We start from the raw sequence: 18,170 nt of genomic DNA, 5'->3' as shown, positions 1-18,170 counted from the left end.
TTGTTGTTTGGCAGGCCCCAGGCTGTGTTCGAACTCACCAGCTCCAGTGCACATGGCTGGTGCCCTAGCTGCTGAGCTACAGGTGCCGAGCCTCAATATAATATTCTCAATTTTCATAGGCAATTGTTTTCATCTTCTATCATAATAACCAAACATACTGATTATCATTTAGGGGAACTTGGGTTTCTTCACAATAGATTGAAAATGTCTAATGGCATCATACCTTACCGCTTTCTATCATTAGAATTGTCAGAATACCTTAGAGCTTTGTGAGAATTAATACACACCAGGTATATCACAATTGTTTGGTAATAATATGCTCTAATTTGACTAACACACCTTTTTGTCAAACCTTTCTCAGTTACCAAAAATATCACATAAGTTTAGAAAGTTATTTATACAACAGTTTATGTCAAAATCATGCTTAATAGAAGAGGGAGATTATATAAATCTTCATTTAAAAAATAATTACAGTATTATATACCCATACAAAATTCTATGTCTTATTTATTTCGTATTATTTCAGAATTTTTCAGGGGTACAAATGTTTTGACCCATCAATTGCTTTTGTACAGTTTGAGTCAGAGTTAAAAATGTGACTATACCCATTAGGTCTGATTTTGACAAAGCAGAGAACAACATACACTGGGGAAAAGAATCCCTATTTAATAAATGGCACTGGAAAAACTGAATAGCCACATGTAAAAGACTGAAACGGAATCCCTGGGTACTCCTGTGGAGAGAAAGGGAGATTCCCTCACTGTTGGCGAGACTGTGAACTAGCACAATCTCTAGGGAAAGTAGTATGGACGTATCTCTAAAAGCACAAGCAGGCCTCCCACAGGAAAAAGGAAAAAGATATTTTATCAGAAAGATACTTGCACTTGAGATGTTTTTGCCAGCACAATTCACAATTGCGAACTCACGGAAACAAAACTAAGTGCCCAGCAATCATGAATGGATTCCTAAAATGTGATATCCGTATCCCATGGAGTCCCACTCAGCCATGAAAATGGCAACCTAGTATCTTGTGTAACAACTTTAATAGAAATGGAGACCGTTCTTCTAAGTCAGGGTTCTCAACCTTCCTAATGCCACGACCCTTTAATACAATTCCTGTGGGTCACAACCCACAGGTTGAGAACTGCCATATCTAAGTGAAGTATTGCAAGAATGGAAAAAGAAACGCGGTATATGTACTCAACAGTGAATTGGAACTAGTAATTAACGCTTGTGTGTACTTATGAAAATAAAACTCAATGGAAATCAAATAGAAGGGGGGGCATAGGAGTGAGGTACACAAGCTAATGGGTTCAGGGCACACATTCTGGGTAAAAGGCACACTTACAAAATCAATTCAAAATGTACAAATGTATATTATGTGACCAAAATATGTATGCCCCTGTAATAACTCTGAAATAAAAAATAAAAATAAATAAATATAAAGAAACTTACTCACACAGCTAGCAAAGAGAGTTTGAATACAGAGAATTAAAAAAGAAAAATTAGGAACAGACTCCCTACCTCTGACCATACACTAAAACTAATTTGAGTCATTAGATACAGCCCTAGGCAAAGAATTCAAGACCTCAAAGACAATTGCAACAATAACAAAAATCAAGAAATGGGACTTAAATTAAAAGCCTTCTACACGGCCAAGGACACAATCAACAGAGTAAACGGACAACCCACAGAATGGTAGAAAATATTTACATGTTATACACATGATAAAGGATAATAATCAGGGTCTACAAAGAACTTAGGAAAATCAGAAGAAAAAACAATTCCATAAAAAGAGGGGCAAAAGACACAAACAGAAGCTTTTCAAAAGAAGACAGACAAATCGCCAAGGAAGGAGATATGAGCAGCATCTCTGGGAAAATGCAAATCAAAACTCACTGAGGAACCACCTGACCCAGGGAGAAATGGAAATCAACACCACAGTGAGGATCACCTGACCAAGGGAGAAATGCAAATCAACACCACAGTGAGGAATCACCCGACCCAGGGAGAAATGGAAATCAAAACTCACTGAGGAATCACCTGACACAGGGAGAAATGGAAATCAAAAGTCAGTGAGGATCACCTGACCCAGGGAGCAATGCTAATCAACACCACAGTGAGGATCACCTGACCCAGGGAGAAATGCAAATCAACACCACAGTGAGGAATCACCTGACCCAGGGAGAGATGGAAATCAACACCACAGTGAGGAATCACCCCACCCAGGGAGAAATGGAAATCAAAACTCACTGAGGAATCACCTGACCCAGCGAGAAATGGAAATCAACACCACAGTGAGGAATCACCTGACCCAGGGAGAAATGCAAATCAACACCACAGTGAGGAATCACCTGACCCAGGGAGAAATGCAAATCAACACCACAGTGAGGAATCACCTGACCCAAGGAGAAATGGAAATCAACACCACAGTGAGGAATCACCTGACCCAGGGAGAAATGGAAATCAACACCACAGTGAGGAATCACCTGACCCAGGGAGAAATGAAAATCAACACCACAGTGAGGAATCACCCCACCGAGGGAGAAATGGAAATCAAAACTCACTGAGGAATCACCTGACCCAGGGAGAAATGGAAATCAAAAGTCAGTGAGGATCACCTGACCCAGGGAGCAATGCAAATCAATACCACAGTGAGGATCACCTGACCCAGGGAGAAATGCAAATCAACACCACAATGAGGAATCACCTGACCCAGGGAGAAATGCAAATCAAAACTCAGTGAGGAATCAACTGACCCAGGGAGAAATGCAAATCAAAACTCAGTGAGGAATCACCTGACCCAGGGAGAAATGCAAATCAAAACTCAGTGAGGATCACCTGACCCAGGGAGAAATGCAAATCAACACCACAGTGAGGATCACCTGACCCAGGGAGAAATGCAAATCAACACACAGTGAGGAATCACCTGACCCAGGGAGAAATGCAAATCAACACCACAGTGAGGAATCACCTGACCCAGGGAGAAATGCAAATCAAAACTCAGTGAGGATCACCTGACCCAGGGAGAAATGCAAATCAACACCACAGTGAGGATCACCTGACCCAGGGAGAAATGCAAATCAAAACTCAGTGAGGAATCAACTGACCCAGGGAGAAATGCAAATCAAAACTCAGTGAGGATCACCTGACCCAGGGAGAAATGCAAATCAACACACAGTGAGGAATCACCTGACCCAGGGAGAAATGCAAATCAAAGGTCAGTGTGGAATCACATGACCCAGGGAGAAATGCAAATCAAAACTCAGTGAGGATCACCTGACCCAGGAAGAAATTCAAATCAAAACTCAGTGAGGAATCGCCTGACTCCGGGAGAAATGAAAATCAACACCACAGTGAGGATCACCTGATCCAGGAAGAAGGCTCATCACAAAATCCCCAAACAGCAAGTGCTGGCCAGGATGCAGAGGGAAGAACACTTGATACCCTGTTGGTGGGGCTGCAAACTAGTCCAGCCTCTGTGGAAAGTAGTATGCAAATACCACAGAGAACTAGAAGTAGACCCACAGTCTGAATCAGCAACCCCGCTACTGGGTCATTTACCCAAAGGGGGGGAAAGCTATTTATGAAAAATGCACCTGCACGTGAATGTTTATTGCAGCACAATTCACAATTGCTAAGATGGGGAATCAACCCAAGCGCTGTCCATACATGAGTGAATTCATAAAATGTGGTGTACATACACCATGGAATACTACCAAGCCATAGAAAAATCGTGAACTAATATCTTTGGGAATAACCTGGATGGAATGGAGACCATTCTCCTAAGTGAGAGAATGGAAAAACAAACACCACATGTACTCACTCTTATATTGGAACTAACAGATCAACACTCATCTGCACGTACGGCAGTAAAACTCAGCAGAAATTAAGCAGGTGGAAAGAGGAGGAGAGGTTGGGTAACATCCTCAATACCTTTTTAAGAATGATTTTCATAATAGATTTTCTGAGCCATATTCAACGATCTAAATGGAAGTTGATCAACACCTATCACCACAGTACAACAGAGACTTACAAAAATCCTTAATTTAAAGTGACTATATAATAAATAACTAGGCAGGCATTCACATATTCCAAATCAGTTGTAATTTGTTGCATGTAAAAATGTTATGTAAATATTTTGTTCAAAGAGGTTTTCATTGTGAGTTTTGAGGCAACCTGGACAGCTCCATACCTGTAATATTTCTAAAAAACCATTTAATTCTCATGGGGAATACCCAATTTTGTTTTAATTGCAATTGCATTACCACCAAAGCTAATGAATGAGCGTACTTGGGTCTTGAATAATTTGGGAATAATGAATTAAAGAGTCAAAGGAATACTGCAAAAGTCATACAGTAACTGTTAGAAAATAAAGATTAGTATCAATACAGGATAAGCCTGGAAGGAACTGAAGATAACGTTCAGGTAGAATCCAGAAATTAAGACACTTGATTTCATTTCTGAACAAATTTAATTCTACAACCAAATAATGTGAATACATAAAGGGAATTTTGCATCTTTCTTTTCAATCCTTACATGTCTAATCCCATTTTCTTACCTTAACCTTCTGGCTACAACTTCTAACAAAATGTTGAAAAGGAACTGGTGGCAGTGGACATTCTTGATTTTTTTACCTATCTCAAAATAAAAACTCTCAGAATTTCCTCAAATAGCATTTGCAAATGATTTTTGCCAATTCTGTTTGTAAGACTGAAAAATTATCCTTTTATTCCCCAGCGTCCTCAGGGTTTGTTGTTGTTAAATCATCAATAGAATTTTTTCTTGAGTTAATTGAGATGATTATCTAATAGTTGTATACACATATAGGGTATAGTTTACATATGTAATACAATATATATATTCTGCACGTACATAAATTCTGTACACACACAAGCACATATATCTGCATTTGGTTTGGTAATTTTGAGGCAATATTCATGTGTAAGTCTCAGATATAAGTTTCTTTTCTTAACGCTGTTGTTATCTGAATTAGTATCAGGTTTTCTAGTTATATAAATAGAAGAGTGCACCTGGTTTATTCACTCTCTGGAAGAGGATATACCACGTGAAACACTATACTTATCTCTTACCTGGCTGTTGTGTAGATCTCACTGATGAAGTCATTTGAAATTGGATTTTCTTGGTTAAAAATTTAATAATCCAATTAAATACTAATCATTCCTTTATGGTCATAAGAGTATTCAAGTTTTTCATTCCTTCTTGAGTAAGAACTTAAACATAGTAAGATTTTGTTGGAATTTGATCATTTCATCTACAGATTTTTGTTTTGTTTTTGAGATAAGTCTTTGTCTCTTGGACTACAGTGCCATGGTGTCATCATACCTCATGGCAACCTGAAACTCCTGGGCTCAAGAGAATATCCTGTCTCAGCCTCTTGAGTAGCTGGGACTACAAGCACTCACCACAATCCCCTGGCTAATTTTTCTGTTTTTTGTAGATGTATGGGGTCTCATTCTTGCTCAGGCTTGTCTCAAACTCCTGAACTCAACCAATCCTTCCACCTCAGGCTTCCAAAGTGCCAGGATTTACAGACATGAACCACCACACTCAGCCTCATCCTTGGTTTTTAAGTTATTGGCGTACTGTTCAAAATCTTCTTTTATTCTCATTGTAGTGTCTAAAGCATCTGTGATTATATTAATTCTTCCCAAGTATTAGATAATTGAGTCTTATCACTTACTATTATTTATCTTCCTGATCTCCTTTCATCGATTTCCTTTTTGTAAGTCAATTACAATTATTAACTCTGGCCATACACTCTACCATAGGTTACTTTTATGTCAATAATTTTATCTTTTACTACCTCCCTCTTTATATATCTTTCCCTTTATTTTACTTCAATTTTTATATGTATGTCCAGTCTAGCTCATTAGCTTCAGACTTTGTTTTCCAATGTAAGCATTTAGGTCTGTGAATTTCCTTCCAACTTTACCACCTTTTGCAAGTTTAGTGTTCAGCATTTTTCTTACATTATATTTAAAATTAGTTTCTGATTTTTCTTATAATTCCATATTTGAATTGGACTTTCAGGTGTATATTTTTCAATTTTAAAATATGTGGGAATTTAGTTTTCTAGTTATCTTTCTGATACAGATCTTTTTTTTTTTTTTTTTTTTTTTTTTTTTTGTAGAGACAGAGTCTCACTATACCACCCTCGGTAGAGTGCCGTGGCCTCACACAGCTCACAGCAACCTCCAACTCCTGGGCTTAAGCGATTCTCTTGCCTCAGCCTCCCGAGTAGCTGGGACTACAGGCACCCGCCACAACGCCCAGCTATTTTTTGGTTGCAGTTTGGCCGGGGCCGGGTTTGAACCCGCCACCCTCGGTATATGGGGCCGGCGCCCTACCGACTTAGCCACAGGCGCCGCCGCCTCTGATACAGATCTTTAACTTAATTTCATTGTATCTGGAGTTTGAGGAATTTCCACCATTAATTTTCAAGAATCAAACAGGAATAAATGATAAAGCAAAAGACGGTCAAAAGGTCAGGAACCTCCCTACTTATACCACACTGAGATAGAACTGTTGATAATATAAACTACCTTCTCCCCTGGGGTCACAGAAACTCTCCAGATGCAGTGTGTGTAGGAAGGGTAGCCATTGGGAAATCCTGGGGAAGAAAGATTGCCATTGGATTCTTGTAGGGTTTGTCCACAAGCTGAAAGAGAAAAAGAGATAAGATATCTCTAATGAACTCTTGAGTTTTTGATATCAGATTCTATGTTTATATTTTATAAAAGACTTTTTCCTTTCTAGGTTAATTTCTTTTTATGTCTGTCTTATCAGAATTTCAGTATACGTAATGGCAGAGCAAGGCTAACCTTAAAACGAGATTATAAAATAAATAATCTGACATCTCATTCATTCCCAAGGAGCTAGTAGCCCATTTAAACCACACCCACATCCGGATTAAGGACCACAAATACCGAAATGTTGCGATTCTGGGACCACACGTAACTCATCAAAAACGTATTCAATGTGAATTGCAGTTAGAGTTAACAGTGAATATCACAACAAGCTTAAAAATCTTACATAATAACTGATAGTCAATAAAGGTATTATAAAAGTGTCAAACATGAAGTTTTTTTTAATAAAAAAAGAAAAACTGAAAGATAAAAAACATCTTGGAAGATACAAATTTTCCAAAAAAGATACAGACATTGGGCAGCGCTTGTGGCTCAAAGGAGTAGGATGCCGACCCCATATACCAGAGGTGGCAGGTTCAAACCCGACCCTGGCCAAAAACTGCAAAAAAAAAAAAAAAAAAAAAGATGCAGACATTTACACATATTTACTGTTTCTTTTCTGTTGATCACTAAGTAGAAATTGCTGGAAAGCAATCAGTGTCTTTTCCTCTTACTAAGTTTGTCTAGTTCCTTGGAACCACGTATCAGTCATCTGAAATGACAACTCGCCAGCTGCCCAGCATCAGGCTCTGTGTTCAGCCGAGACCAGTGGGCAGCACTGTTCTGAAATGGGCCTTTCTGTTGCTTTTGCAAGATGAACCATGTACCCAGGAACCGGCGCTGCTTAAAGTATCCTCAATTTAAGAATGATCCCTCTTGCAGCCACCAGTCATTCCTGCAACCTTCACTCAACAGTATGAAAGAACATTCCTTCCTGTGGAAGAGAACTGCAGTCAAGGCTGAGACAGCAGCAGACTGTGGAGCCAGAGCACCGGCAGGTGGGCTCTTGTCTCAAGTCCTCAATATTATAAATGGTTCTGCATATCTTGCATTAAAGAAAGAAAGATAATGAATTCAAAAACATATACGAGAGCTCTAAAAATAGTCTGACATAAATATTTATTCAGACAAACAGAAATTATGTTTGCACAACAAAATGACTTTAAAGTAGGAGTAAGCAATGTTTATTCTGATGAACAGGCATTTAAAAGCAACTTCAGAACAAAATCAGAATGCTCAAGGTCAAAAATACATAATTCAACACTGTTCTATGAATCATCTAGGGCATTCAATAAATGTAACTTTAAAAGGAATCTTAGAAAAATGAAAATTTTTTAAGATTTCTTAAATATAAACAATGTACTTCTAAAGTAGGATCAGTTTAGATTCTGAGTGTTGAGTGTGTTTCAATGCAGAAAGCTAAAGTTCGCAGGAGTTTAAAAATAAAGTCTGTAATGGGTTAAAGTTCCACTTTAAAGCCACAGAGAATCTTGGCACTGACTTTTCTAAAATAGATTTAAAACAATTACATATATTTAATCCACAAATATATGCAAATAATACTATCTTGATTAAAAATATAAATACTATCTAAACAAAACACAACTTATAATTCAAAAATTAAATTAGTCTATAATATGGTCCCTGCTTATACTACAAAAAGTACAAACACCTATTGCCAGTTACAGACATCTATTGCAAACTGTGGTAACCATTTGTGAATTTTCCTCAATAAATGGTATTACAGGCCACTAGGACTCAAGATGTTTCAGCATTAGTCCAGGCCGTTTGTTGATTTATTATCAGATACAAAAAACAAACATACAGTAGAGCCTCTGTAAGGTGTCCACCAATGGACCGGTTAACATATAGAGGTGGCCAACATGAAAAAGGGAGCCCACTGTGCTGACACACACATGTGGTGCAGGTCCAGCCTAGGAAGATCAGGTCAGTGTACGGAGGTAGTCAGCTACAGAGATCCTTCTGCATTTTTCAAAGAGCAAAAAGAAAATTAAGAAAGAAACAATGGCACTACTTAGTCCAAACGCTTACTCTATGGCTTGGCACCCATAACTCACTGGTTAGGGCACTGGCCACATACACCAGGGCTGGCGGGTTCGAACCTGACCTGGGTCTGCTAAACAACGATAACTACAAAAAAAGTAGCCGGGCATTGTGGTGAGCACCTGTACTCCCAGCTACTGGGAGGCTGAGGCAAGAGAATTGCTTAAGGCCAAGAGTTTGACGTTGCTGTGAGTTGTGATGCCATGGCACTCTAGCCAGGGCGACAGCTTGAGACTCTGTCTCAAAAAAAAAAAAAAGCTTCGTCTAGCCATTGACAGCAAAGAAAGTGGCTAAGAAGAACCCCATTTGCATACTGGTGTAGTCATTTACTATGTCATCACAAGCAAACCTCAAACGCTTTACCCCAGTTTTCTTTCCTTCTAGTTAACATACACTTTAGAAGGTAGTTTTGAAAGGGTCAAATGTTATGCCCTGAGTCATCTTCTTTACCCTAAAATAACTCTCCACAGCTAGGAAGACCTGTGCCTGGGAAAGGGTGTGTCTGCAGTACAAATACTTTCTCAGTATTATTTAGGAGAAGGAGAGCAGAAAGAATTACAAAGAGGCTTATTACTGTGAACAGTCTCCTAATCAGAAGTACTTTAAAATGAAACATAATTCAGAAGTTAAACTTATAAAAATCTTTATCATATAATCCATCTCGATGTTAAATTACAATAATCCATATGCATACTCTTTCTGGTAGCATAGACAGTTGTGCCTGAACTGTATAAATGTCATCCAGATTCCATGCTGCTGATGAATTGTTACAGACTCTCAGCCTTTTAATAAGATGGCTAAATTTATAGCTGACTGCACATCTATCTACAAATACTTTTCCAGCCAAATATCTACAGAAACCACCAAATATCAGTGGTTGCAAACTTCCCTTTGTCCACATTCTGTGGAAACCCATTTATAATTTCACTAAGGTTAATGAAAACACAGGGAGATATACAATAATTTGTATCAAAAAAAAAATCTCTAAAGAAATAAATAAACTCTGGAGTAATGGAAGAAATAAAAATATGTCCAATCAACTTAATAGTACCTAACTAATAGTACCTAAATTATTCACAAACCCATGGCCCCTTTAAGTTACTAAATATACTAAGTGCCATTTTGGTTTAAGATGATTGTCAAATAAGGGAGCAATGAAAGAGATTAAATTACTGAAGATTTAAAAATACATTTCTATAGTGCCACAAAGCCAAGCCCAAAATGTCCTTTAAAAGGAGCTCCAAGATCAACTTCAAGAAGCCCTGGTCATCGCTGGGCAGCTGAAGTCAGACAGCCCTCCTCAGAGCTGAGCATCCCTTCTGTTCAGACTTACTTTCCCGCCACACTGGAGTTTCCGTGTGCCCCCAGACACTGCTACCTGCACAGACATTCTGCGCATCCCTCCCTGTGTCACCACCTGCACACAAGGTGCAGGGCCTTTGCACAGTAAAGCTGGTTCTTCCACTCACACAGTAATTATTTACTGAGCACCTGATTGATATATATTATCAGATTCTGGATACCACAAGGAAAACCTAACTTCAATCTTCACAGAGCTTCTAATTCCAGTGTAGAAAAAGACAAGTAAACCAAAGTTCTTAAAGTCAAGATTTAAAGTTGAAGATCAAATTGACCATCACAGGAATCCCAGAAGAACAGGAGGCATTAACCAGATGGCAGCTGAGAGTGCTCCTGCAGAAGGACAAGGCCAGGAACAAGAGGCACGGCAGTTCCAGGGGCTGAGCAAGGTCCGCATTTTAAAATGTCCCTTGTACAGTAAGCAGCGTGGCTGGGAGACTGAAGGATGGAAGAATAAAGGCAAGAGGCTGACTAGAGGCAGATGAGCAGTCCAGACAATGGAGGGTGATACCTGGACTAGGAAATTCACTGCAGGAATTTGAGACATTAAGAAGAAAAAAAAAAACTAACCCTCAGGGCCTGACTGTGGCCACTGGGGGCACACAGTCCCAGACTGGGCCACTCGATGGCTTCTGCTACTCTCCCATCCCAGTGAACCAGGGCATGAATACATACAAAAAGGGGTCAAATGAGTTTTTTTTCCATGTTGGCAATATATTTCAGCCAAGAATCCTACAGCGTATATAAAAGCTATTATAGAAAGGATATCCTATCTAGAATCTCAGAAAATTATATCAAAATAGAGGTAATTATAGTTTAGATAACTGTAAAGAAGCATTTATAAATTCTAAAGATAAATTAAATGAGGTGAGAATTTAAAACGACTTTAAAGTTTCTGGTAATCAATCTCCATGCATGTTGAAACTGGCCTCATCCCCGCAGCCTCTGCATAGACACGTGGCCCCAGACGGGTGCATTCCATGTTGTTTGGCAACATTAGAAGCACCAGCACACAGGTGAAAACAGGGGTGTGTTCATGTGGGAGTACACACGTACCACAGAGATTCTAATCCTCTACAGACCCTGTATTTTTATAAAGACATGTATTTCATATGTTTCCTCATTTTGCTATGTTATTAGACATAAGAAAGACTTGCTTAGAGAATATTAGGGCTCGCAGTTCGGTCTAAGTATTAAGTAACTATAAGTGAAAAGTTCATGGGATTTCAGAAAAACTAAATTAAGAGAAAATGCAGATAAAAACCAAAGAAGGTTCTATTTCTAATTCTTAGTAAAACACAGGGAAGGAATAGTAAGATAAGAGCAAAGTAAAGGAGAATATATTCAGAAAATGGGAATCACAAGAAAACAGAGGCCTTAGAAAAAGAGAATGAGAGAACAAATCCATCATTTATAAAGAGAGGAGGATACGGGACAACTCACATACTCTAGAGATGATCTTCACCAGAAAACTACTAATTATTGGAATGAAAGGAAGATGAAAAATTGTAACAATGACCCATCCTCCACATCGTGTGGACGTCTGTCGGGACCATATGTGAGATACTACAGGTTCTAATGACAAGGTTTCGTTAGCAAGTCCTGTAAGAGGCCTTAAATTTGAGAGGCTGGAAGGGGATCAGAAGGGCACAGGACTGGCAGCAGCATCCAAGAAACCTATTCAGCCCCGATGCTAAGCAGCCCTGCCTTCCTCCCCCACGCCCAGAGGAGCCCCGTGATCTGGAAGTGGATAAGCGCGTCTTATTATCATCAGGACAGTGCCAGCGCTGGAAAGGTCATATTCTCTCTTAACATAACATGATGACATTTAAGGAGACTTTTCTTAAGCCATCTCCAAAACTAAGAGTAATGTAAACAAAAACAATTCTGAAGTAAAAGAAACCTATTCTCATACCATCACCTTCCAAATCTAATTTTATTTCTGTATTGAGCTTTTACATGATGCATTGACTATATAATAAGTAACTGAGGTTTCAAATACCAACCTAATTTATATTTTGGCATATATGAGTGGCGGATACAGGTGTAATAATGAATGACAAGGTATTTATCATATTAATATTATTGTAAGGAAATTAAAAAATACATTTTAATCCTGTCTTCTGATACATTAAAAAGTCATTTCTGTATTATTTAAGAAAAAGCAACAGTATTTGCAGACTGGCTATTAGAAACTTCCCCTCTTTGACATAAAAGCCATAAGACTTACCACAAACCATAAAAGCCCCAAGCCTGTACATCTAACTACATCTCACTACCTAACTCAGGCAAGTATTCTTTTCAAGATTCAAGTCTAAAAAACAGCTCTATAACAGGTACATCTGATAGAGTTTTCAGTGTAAACCAAAAAACTAGCTAAAACCTGGCCAATTTATAACAAAAGAATAAGGAACACTCCACAGTAACATGTGATTTTATAATCCCCTCTTCTCTGTAGTAAAGCCCAGAAAAACCAGACCTTACTTTGTAAACCTTTCCTCTCTTCCTGGGTGATTCTCAGATAAGCACCCCACCTGGCCTTCCATGCAGAGTTATGAACCTCTGACATCACTCCATGGATGGAGTGGTTAACCTACTGCACCGTGTGCCTTCACGACACTTAGCCCATGGTAAGGGTATTTATATCAGTATCACTGTCCTGATCCAGATGGATTATCGGTGCCCCCTATGTCTTTTTTTTCTGAGACAGAGTCTCACCATGTCACACCCTGTACAGTGCTGTAATGTCACAGCTCACAGCTACCTCAAATTCTTGGGCTCAAGCAATTCTCTTGCCTCAGACTCCAAGTAGCCAGGAGCACAGGTGCCCACCACAACGCCCAGCTATTTTTTTGTCATAGTTGTCATTGTTGTTTAGCTGGCCCGGGCCAGGTTCAAACCCACCAGCTTCGGTGCATGTGGCCGGTGCCATAACCACTGTGCTACAGGCGCCGAGCCAGTGCTCCCTATTTTATGGAATGAAGAGCCTTAAGTAGGCAGCCATGTCTGGGCTCAAAGCTAACTACTACTTCAAAAAGAGAGGGAGAGAGAGAGAGAGAGAGAGTGGCTGAGAAGTACAGAGCAAAAAACACACAGAAAGAGAGAAAAATAGAAAATGTTAAAGAGAAGGAGCTGGTTAGTAAGCATTAAAAACAACCTAAGATAGAAAAAATAGTCATTCTCCAAGGTTTTGGAAACCAAGAGTTAACATGCCTTTCCTAACCACATATGTATATTCTATATATACTGACATCTCCCTCGTTTCATCTAATTCATAAGCTGAAATACAGTGAATTGCTTTTTATGAAATAAAAAACATCTTTCTCAGAGATCATATTGCTTTCACAGATGTGGCTTTACAGTGTTAAAAACGATAGTGTATAGTTGAATTATTTCTGTATTTCAAGTAAGAAATAGCCAACCGTGTGTGCTACACAATTAAAATCTCAAGTAACAGAAACTATACTTCCAATTTTCTTCCTGTTAGTAACAGACGTATGCAAGTTACTAGGTTGAAAATTTAAATACAGTATTTTAAGCTACTTTTTGATTCTTACTGACTTTCCTATAACTCAGTGTGCAAATGCATCTTCAGTGCACTTTGTGAATGCAATTTATATATACATACATATAGAGAAATGATAAAAATGGCTTCATGTACAAGGTGTGCATTCATTCAGTTGTTATTAATCACATAATCTTTCTTTCTCCTTTAAAAGTTAAAAAGTACAGCAGGTCCAGTGTTGCTAAAAATTAGTCAAGGATCATCCATGTCTTTTGTCATAGTGATGTCATTCTTTTACCCATGGAAATCTGAATTTTAAACAAATAAATCAATATCAAACATATGTATTATTTTATATGCACACAATTTTTAAAATAATTTAGGTAACTATGAATGCAACTTAAGTAAAGATCCATGAAGTAAATAAATCAATGACTATTAAACATAAATATCTTTAGATACATCAAAAAATTAGAGAGACAGGCAGATGGCTAGATAGAGATATGTACAAAAGAAAACATTTGAAAGCTTACTTCAATATCGAATCATGAAGATGTAAAATGTCTTATATGCAGCCTTAAATTTCAAAAATTCAATTGCTCCTAAGAAAAATAACTATTACAATAAAATTGGAAAAAAATAATATGTTAGAATTTTCCTTAGCAAATCTGATACAAAGGGAGAGAAAACTCCTGCTCTTGGCAGAAGACTGACCAAAATTCAAAATGAGGATGGTTAATGGATGCAAAAATATAGTTAAGCTAGTTCTAATGAACACTATTTGATAACACAACAAAGGGACTATAATAAAAAATAAGTTAGGGTGAACTTTAAAATAACTAAAACAGTGGAACTGGAATGGTCCTAACACGAAGAAATGATGAATTCCTGAAAGAGTGAATATTCCAGTTGCCCTGACTGGATTAATAGGTGTGTCTGTATCAATCATCACGTGTACCTTATAAAGATAGTTGTTCAACTATGATGTACCCATAATAACTAAAAACTAAAAAGTAAAACAAACAAAAGAAATCTGAGCAAAATCCATTCGGTTGAATAAAAAAAATTAAATGCCATCACCCATACTGAATTATGAACTTCCTGGCTATTTCCTGTGATTATTTAACCAACTCAGTTTGTTGGGTTTTTTGTTTGTTTGTTTGTTTTATTTTGTTTTATTTTACTAACACTTGAATGTTTGTTAAATCATGTGCCGATAAGCACATATTAAATTTTTGTGAGAGAATGAATTAGTCCTCTCCCGTGTACTATAGGAGAAGTTCTAATAAACTTAATATAAGAACTTCTCAGGAATTTGATATATAAATGAGCTTCAGACAATAGTTTGTGTAAAACTTCAATGATTAAGGTGTCTATCATATCCCTGATTTTCTGCAAAACATATTAGAATAGCAGCTGCTTTTATAGTTATTTTACTATCTATATTCGTTAAGTATCTGCAACATGTAGAAAGTGAATTCTACAAGTATTAAGTAAAAGGAGGTTTCTTTGGACAAATAATTAGAGAAAAACTATGTTAAACAAAATTAACATGTTTCTTTGACACAGGCTATTTCAAAGATTGTGAGTAAACAGGAGGTGCATAGAGTCTGCAAGATTTCCAATTTAGAACGGAGAATCTTTTCCTTCTTATATCATTAAGGCATCGTGTTCCCTTGGAACATTCTTCTTAAGTCCTTTCATTAACATTTTTTTTTAACTTTTTATTTTATAGCAAAACATATAATAACTCACTTGCACTATGGCCAAAACACATTTTTGCAACACAGTTATAAATTCCTACTGATAAAATGTTAACTTACATATGATTAATGATAGTTCTTTCAAGAAAAGATCGTTCAGGATCAAATTTTGAATAAAGGAAGAATATTCTTTTTATTTCGGTAAGGAAAGTCAGCATTTGACTATGAAATCATACAACCACTTAATAACTACCAATCACTGTATTTCACTATTTTACTCATTAAATTAAAAGAAATAAAGCATACTATCCTTATACTTCAAATATGATTCCGAGCAACTTGTTTCTATTTTATAGCAAAGGATGTTCTAGAGTTCTCTCCTACCTCACCTTAGAATTACCGACTTTGAATTGTACACATCACTTGCCAACAGGGAAGGAGACAAGTGAGCAGCTGAATAAATCATGCTTATTCGTCTGGAAGAGTGCAATCGAGTGCAACCGAGCTGCTGTGTCTGCGTGGTGTAATACCTGGACATCTATACAGCTTTCTTGCCTGTGCAATATCTCCTTTGCTTAAACGGGTCCGCTGACCAATTGCTGGACGGATGCCATTATCATCACGAGAGGGGAGAATGGTATCCAAAAACATCCCCCTGAAAAAAAACAGAAGCAAACCACACCTAAGTCACTAAATTAAACCTCCCATAGTCCTTATAAACTTAGTTATTTTTTTTCAAACCCAAGTCAATTAAAGGCAAAACAGACCAATGTGAGCTTCAAGCAATGTGTCAGGCTTTCAAAGCACTTTAATCAAATTAGAGGGAAAAAAATGCACATGTCAAATGTGTGAGCCTTAGAAATGTAATTAAATTTTTTTAGAAATGTAAATTGTATGTTTTTAAAAATATGGAACACCTTATAGTCTTCCACAAAGTCTACCATGATTTTTGTCCTGGTCTACCAAGCAGAACTAAAAATCCCTTAGATTAACAGATTGTAAATTATTCCTCAGAAAGATCTATTTCATTAACAGTAACCTATAACAAATAACTTTGAGGTTACTAAAATTGTCAGAGTCAAATGAAATATACATAAGTCAATTTTTTTGACTTAAATCACTAATTTAACCTAAGTATTCTTAGAAGTCCAAGTATTACATTATATGTTACAAGAAGAATAAGAAAGAATGCCAAAATTTAGACAGAGACGTTTAAAGCAAAAATGTTCTACTGAATATATATACATAATTTTTTCAATTTTTCATGTTAAAATAAACAAAAAACTTAATGTCCTAATAATTCTAAGCTATAGATACTGAGTTATTTTGGACTCGAGATTGTGGTAGAAGAGTTGCTGTTATTTCCTAATATGCATGCACTAAAATTCCGAATATAGTATGCTAAAGATGCACTCTAATTGTGCAAAATATATCAGATATTTATAGCTCTAGAGGAAGTACGGAGCTTAAAAGTTCAGTGAACTGAAAGACTTTCCCAAGAGGTTAAGAAATATGGCATATGCATACACAGGTCTTCAAGACAAGGAAAATAAGAAGCTTTCTATAAAAAATTTAAATTGAAAAACAAAACTATAGGGGCGGCTCCAGTGGCTCAAAGGGGTAGGGTGCCGGCCCCATATGCCAGAGGTGGTGGGTTCAAACCCAGCCCTGGCCAAAAACTGCAAAAAAAAAAAAAAAATATTATAAAATATCTTTTAAATTAAGATGAATGATGGAACATTCCTTTCCAAAAATTATAAATAAGAATGTTGCATTTACTGCAGATTAAGACACTTCCACCTGTACTTATTCTTCCCATTAGGAAACATTTGTTAAGTGCTCTTCTGGGTCTGGAATTACGGTAATGAATAAAACAAACAGAAAGCCCTCTCCTGCGACTCTAACATTCCAATGTGGGGAGAAAGACACTAAAGACTGATGAACCAGGTTTGAGAGATACTATAGAGAAAAATAAAGGTGAGGAGATGGGTGGTGTTTGTGCAGCAATGAGCAGTTTTGTAAATAAAGTCATCAAAGAAAAACACACTTAGAAGTTGACATTCAAGTTGAACATGAAGGAGGTGAGGTCAGAGACATATGACTCCCTGGACATAGAGAGTAAGCAAAGAGAAAGGACAAGGGACCGGAACAGCTAAAGAGATGAGGGGACCCCACAGTGTGCAAACACCAGCCAGAGACTAACCCTTACCCGGAGGACAAATGTTAATCTGCAGGAAAAGGGCAAACAGATGAGTAACATGGTAAGTGAGTAATTAAGATTTCCCTAGCTTCTTTTCATTTCTTTCTTTTTTTTCTGAGACAGAGTCTCACTCTGTCACCTTGCATAGAGTGCCTGGTGTCACAGCTCACAGCAACCTCAAACTCCTGAGCTCAAGCGATCCTCCTGCCTCAGCCTCCTTGAGTAGCTGAGACTACAGACACTGCCACCATGACCAACTAATTTTTCTATTTTTAGTAGAGAAAGACCAACTCTGGCTCAGGTTGGTCTGAAACTCCAGAGTTCAAGCAGTCCTCCCACCTCGGCCTCCCAGAGTGCTAGGATTATAGCCCTGAGTTACCACGCCCGGCCTCCCTAGACTCTTAGTAAGGGAAAGAATGGTCATCTTGAGAAACAACCAACTCCAAATATGGAGACTGGAGCTCTATAAAACCAGATATAAGCATCTACAGAACTCCAAATGTATGCTGCCTGAGATAAGAGCAGAGACGTAAAGACTAATTTGCACGTTTTTAAGAAGAGGCAGCTCCAGGCAGGCCAAGGTAATTAAAAGAGAAAATGGAGTAGTGAGGTCGCATTGAGAAAGCCAT

At 37.7% G+C, this 18,170-nt stretch overlaps 1 protein-coding gene across 1 annotated transcript in view; it reads right to left on the bottom strand.

Moving 5' to 3' along the window:
• Nucleotides 1–18,170, bottom strand: part of TLL1 (tolloid like 1) — a 255,849-nt gene that overhangs the window by 85,731 nt on the left and 151,948 nt on the right. Inside the window, 2 exon segments of the mRNA XM_053595813.1 lie at nucleotides 6,567–6,682; nucleotides 15,872–15,996. Coding sequence (XP_053451788.1) covers nucleotides 6,567–6,682; nucleotides 15,872–15,996 — 241 coding nt within the window.

The sequence above is a fragment of the Nycticebus coucang genome, chromosome 6 (genome assembly GCF_027406575.1).
Source record: "Nycticebus coucang isolate mNycCou1 chromosome 6, mNycCou1.pri, whole genome shotgun sequence".
NCBI lineage: Eukaryota > Metazoa > Chordata > Mammalia > Primates > Lorisidae > Nycticebus > Nycticebus coucang.
The sequence above is the reverse complement of the archived record's forward strand: the minus strand, read 5'-3'. Positions and strand labels throughout refer to the sequence as shown.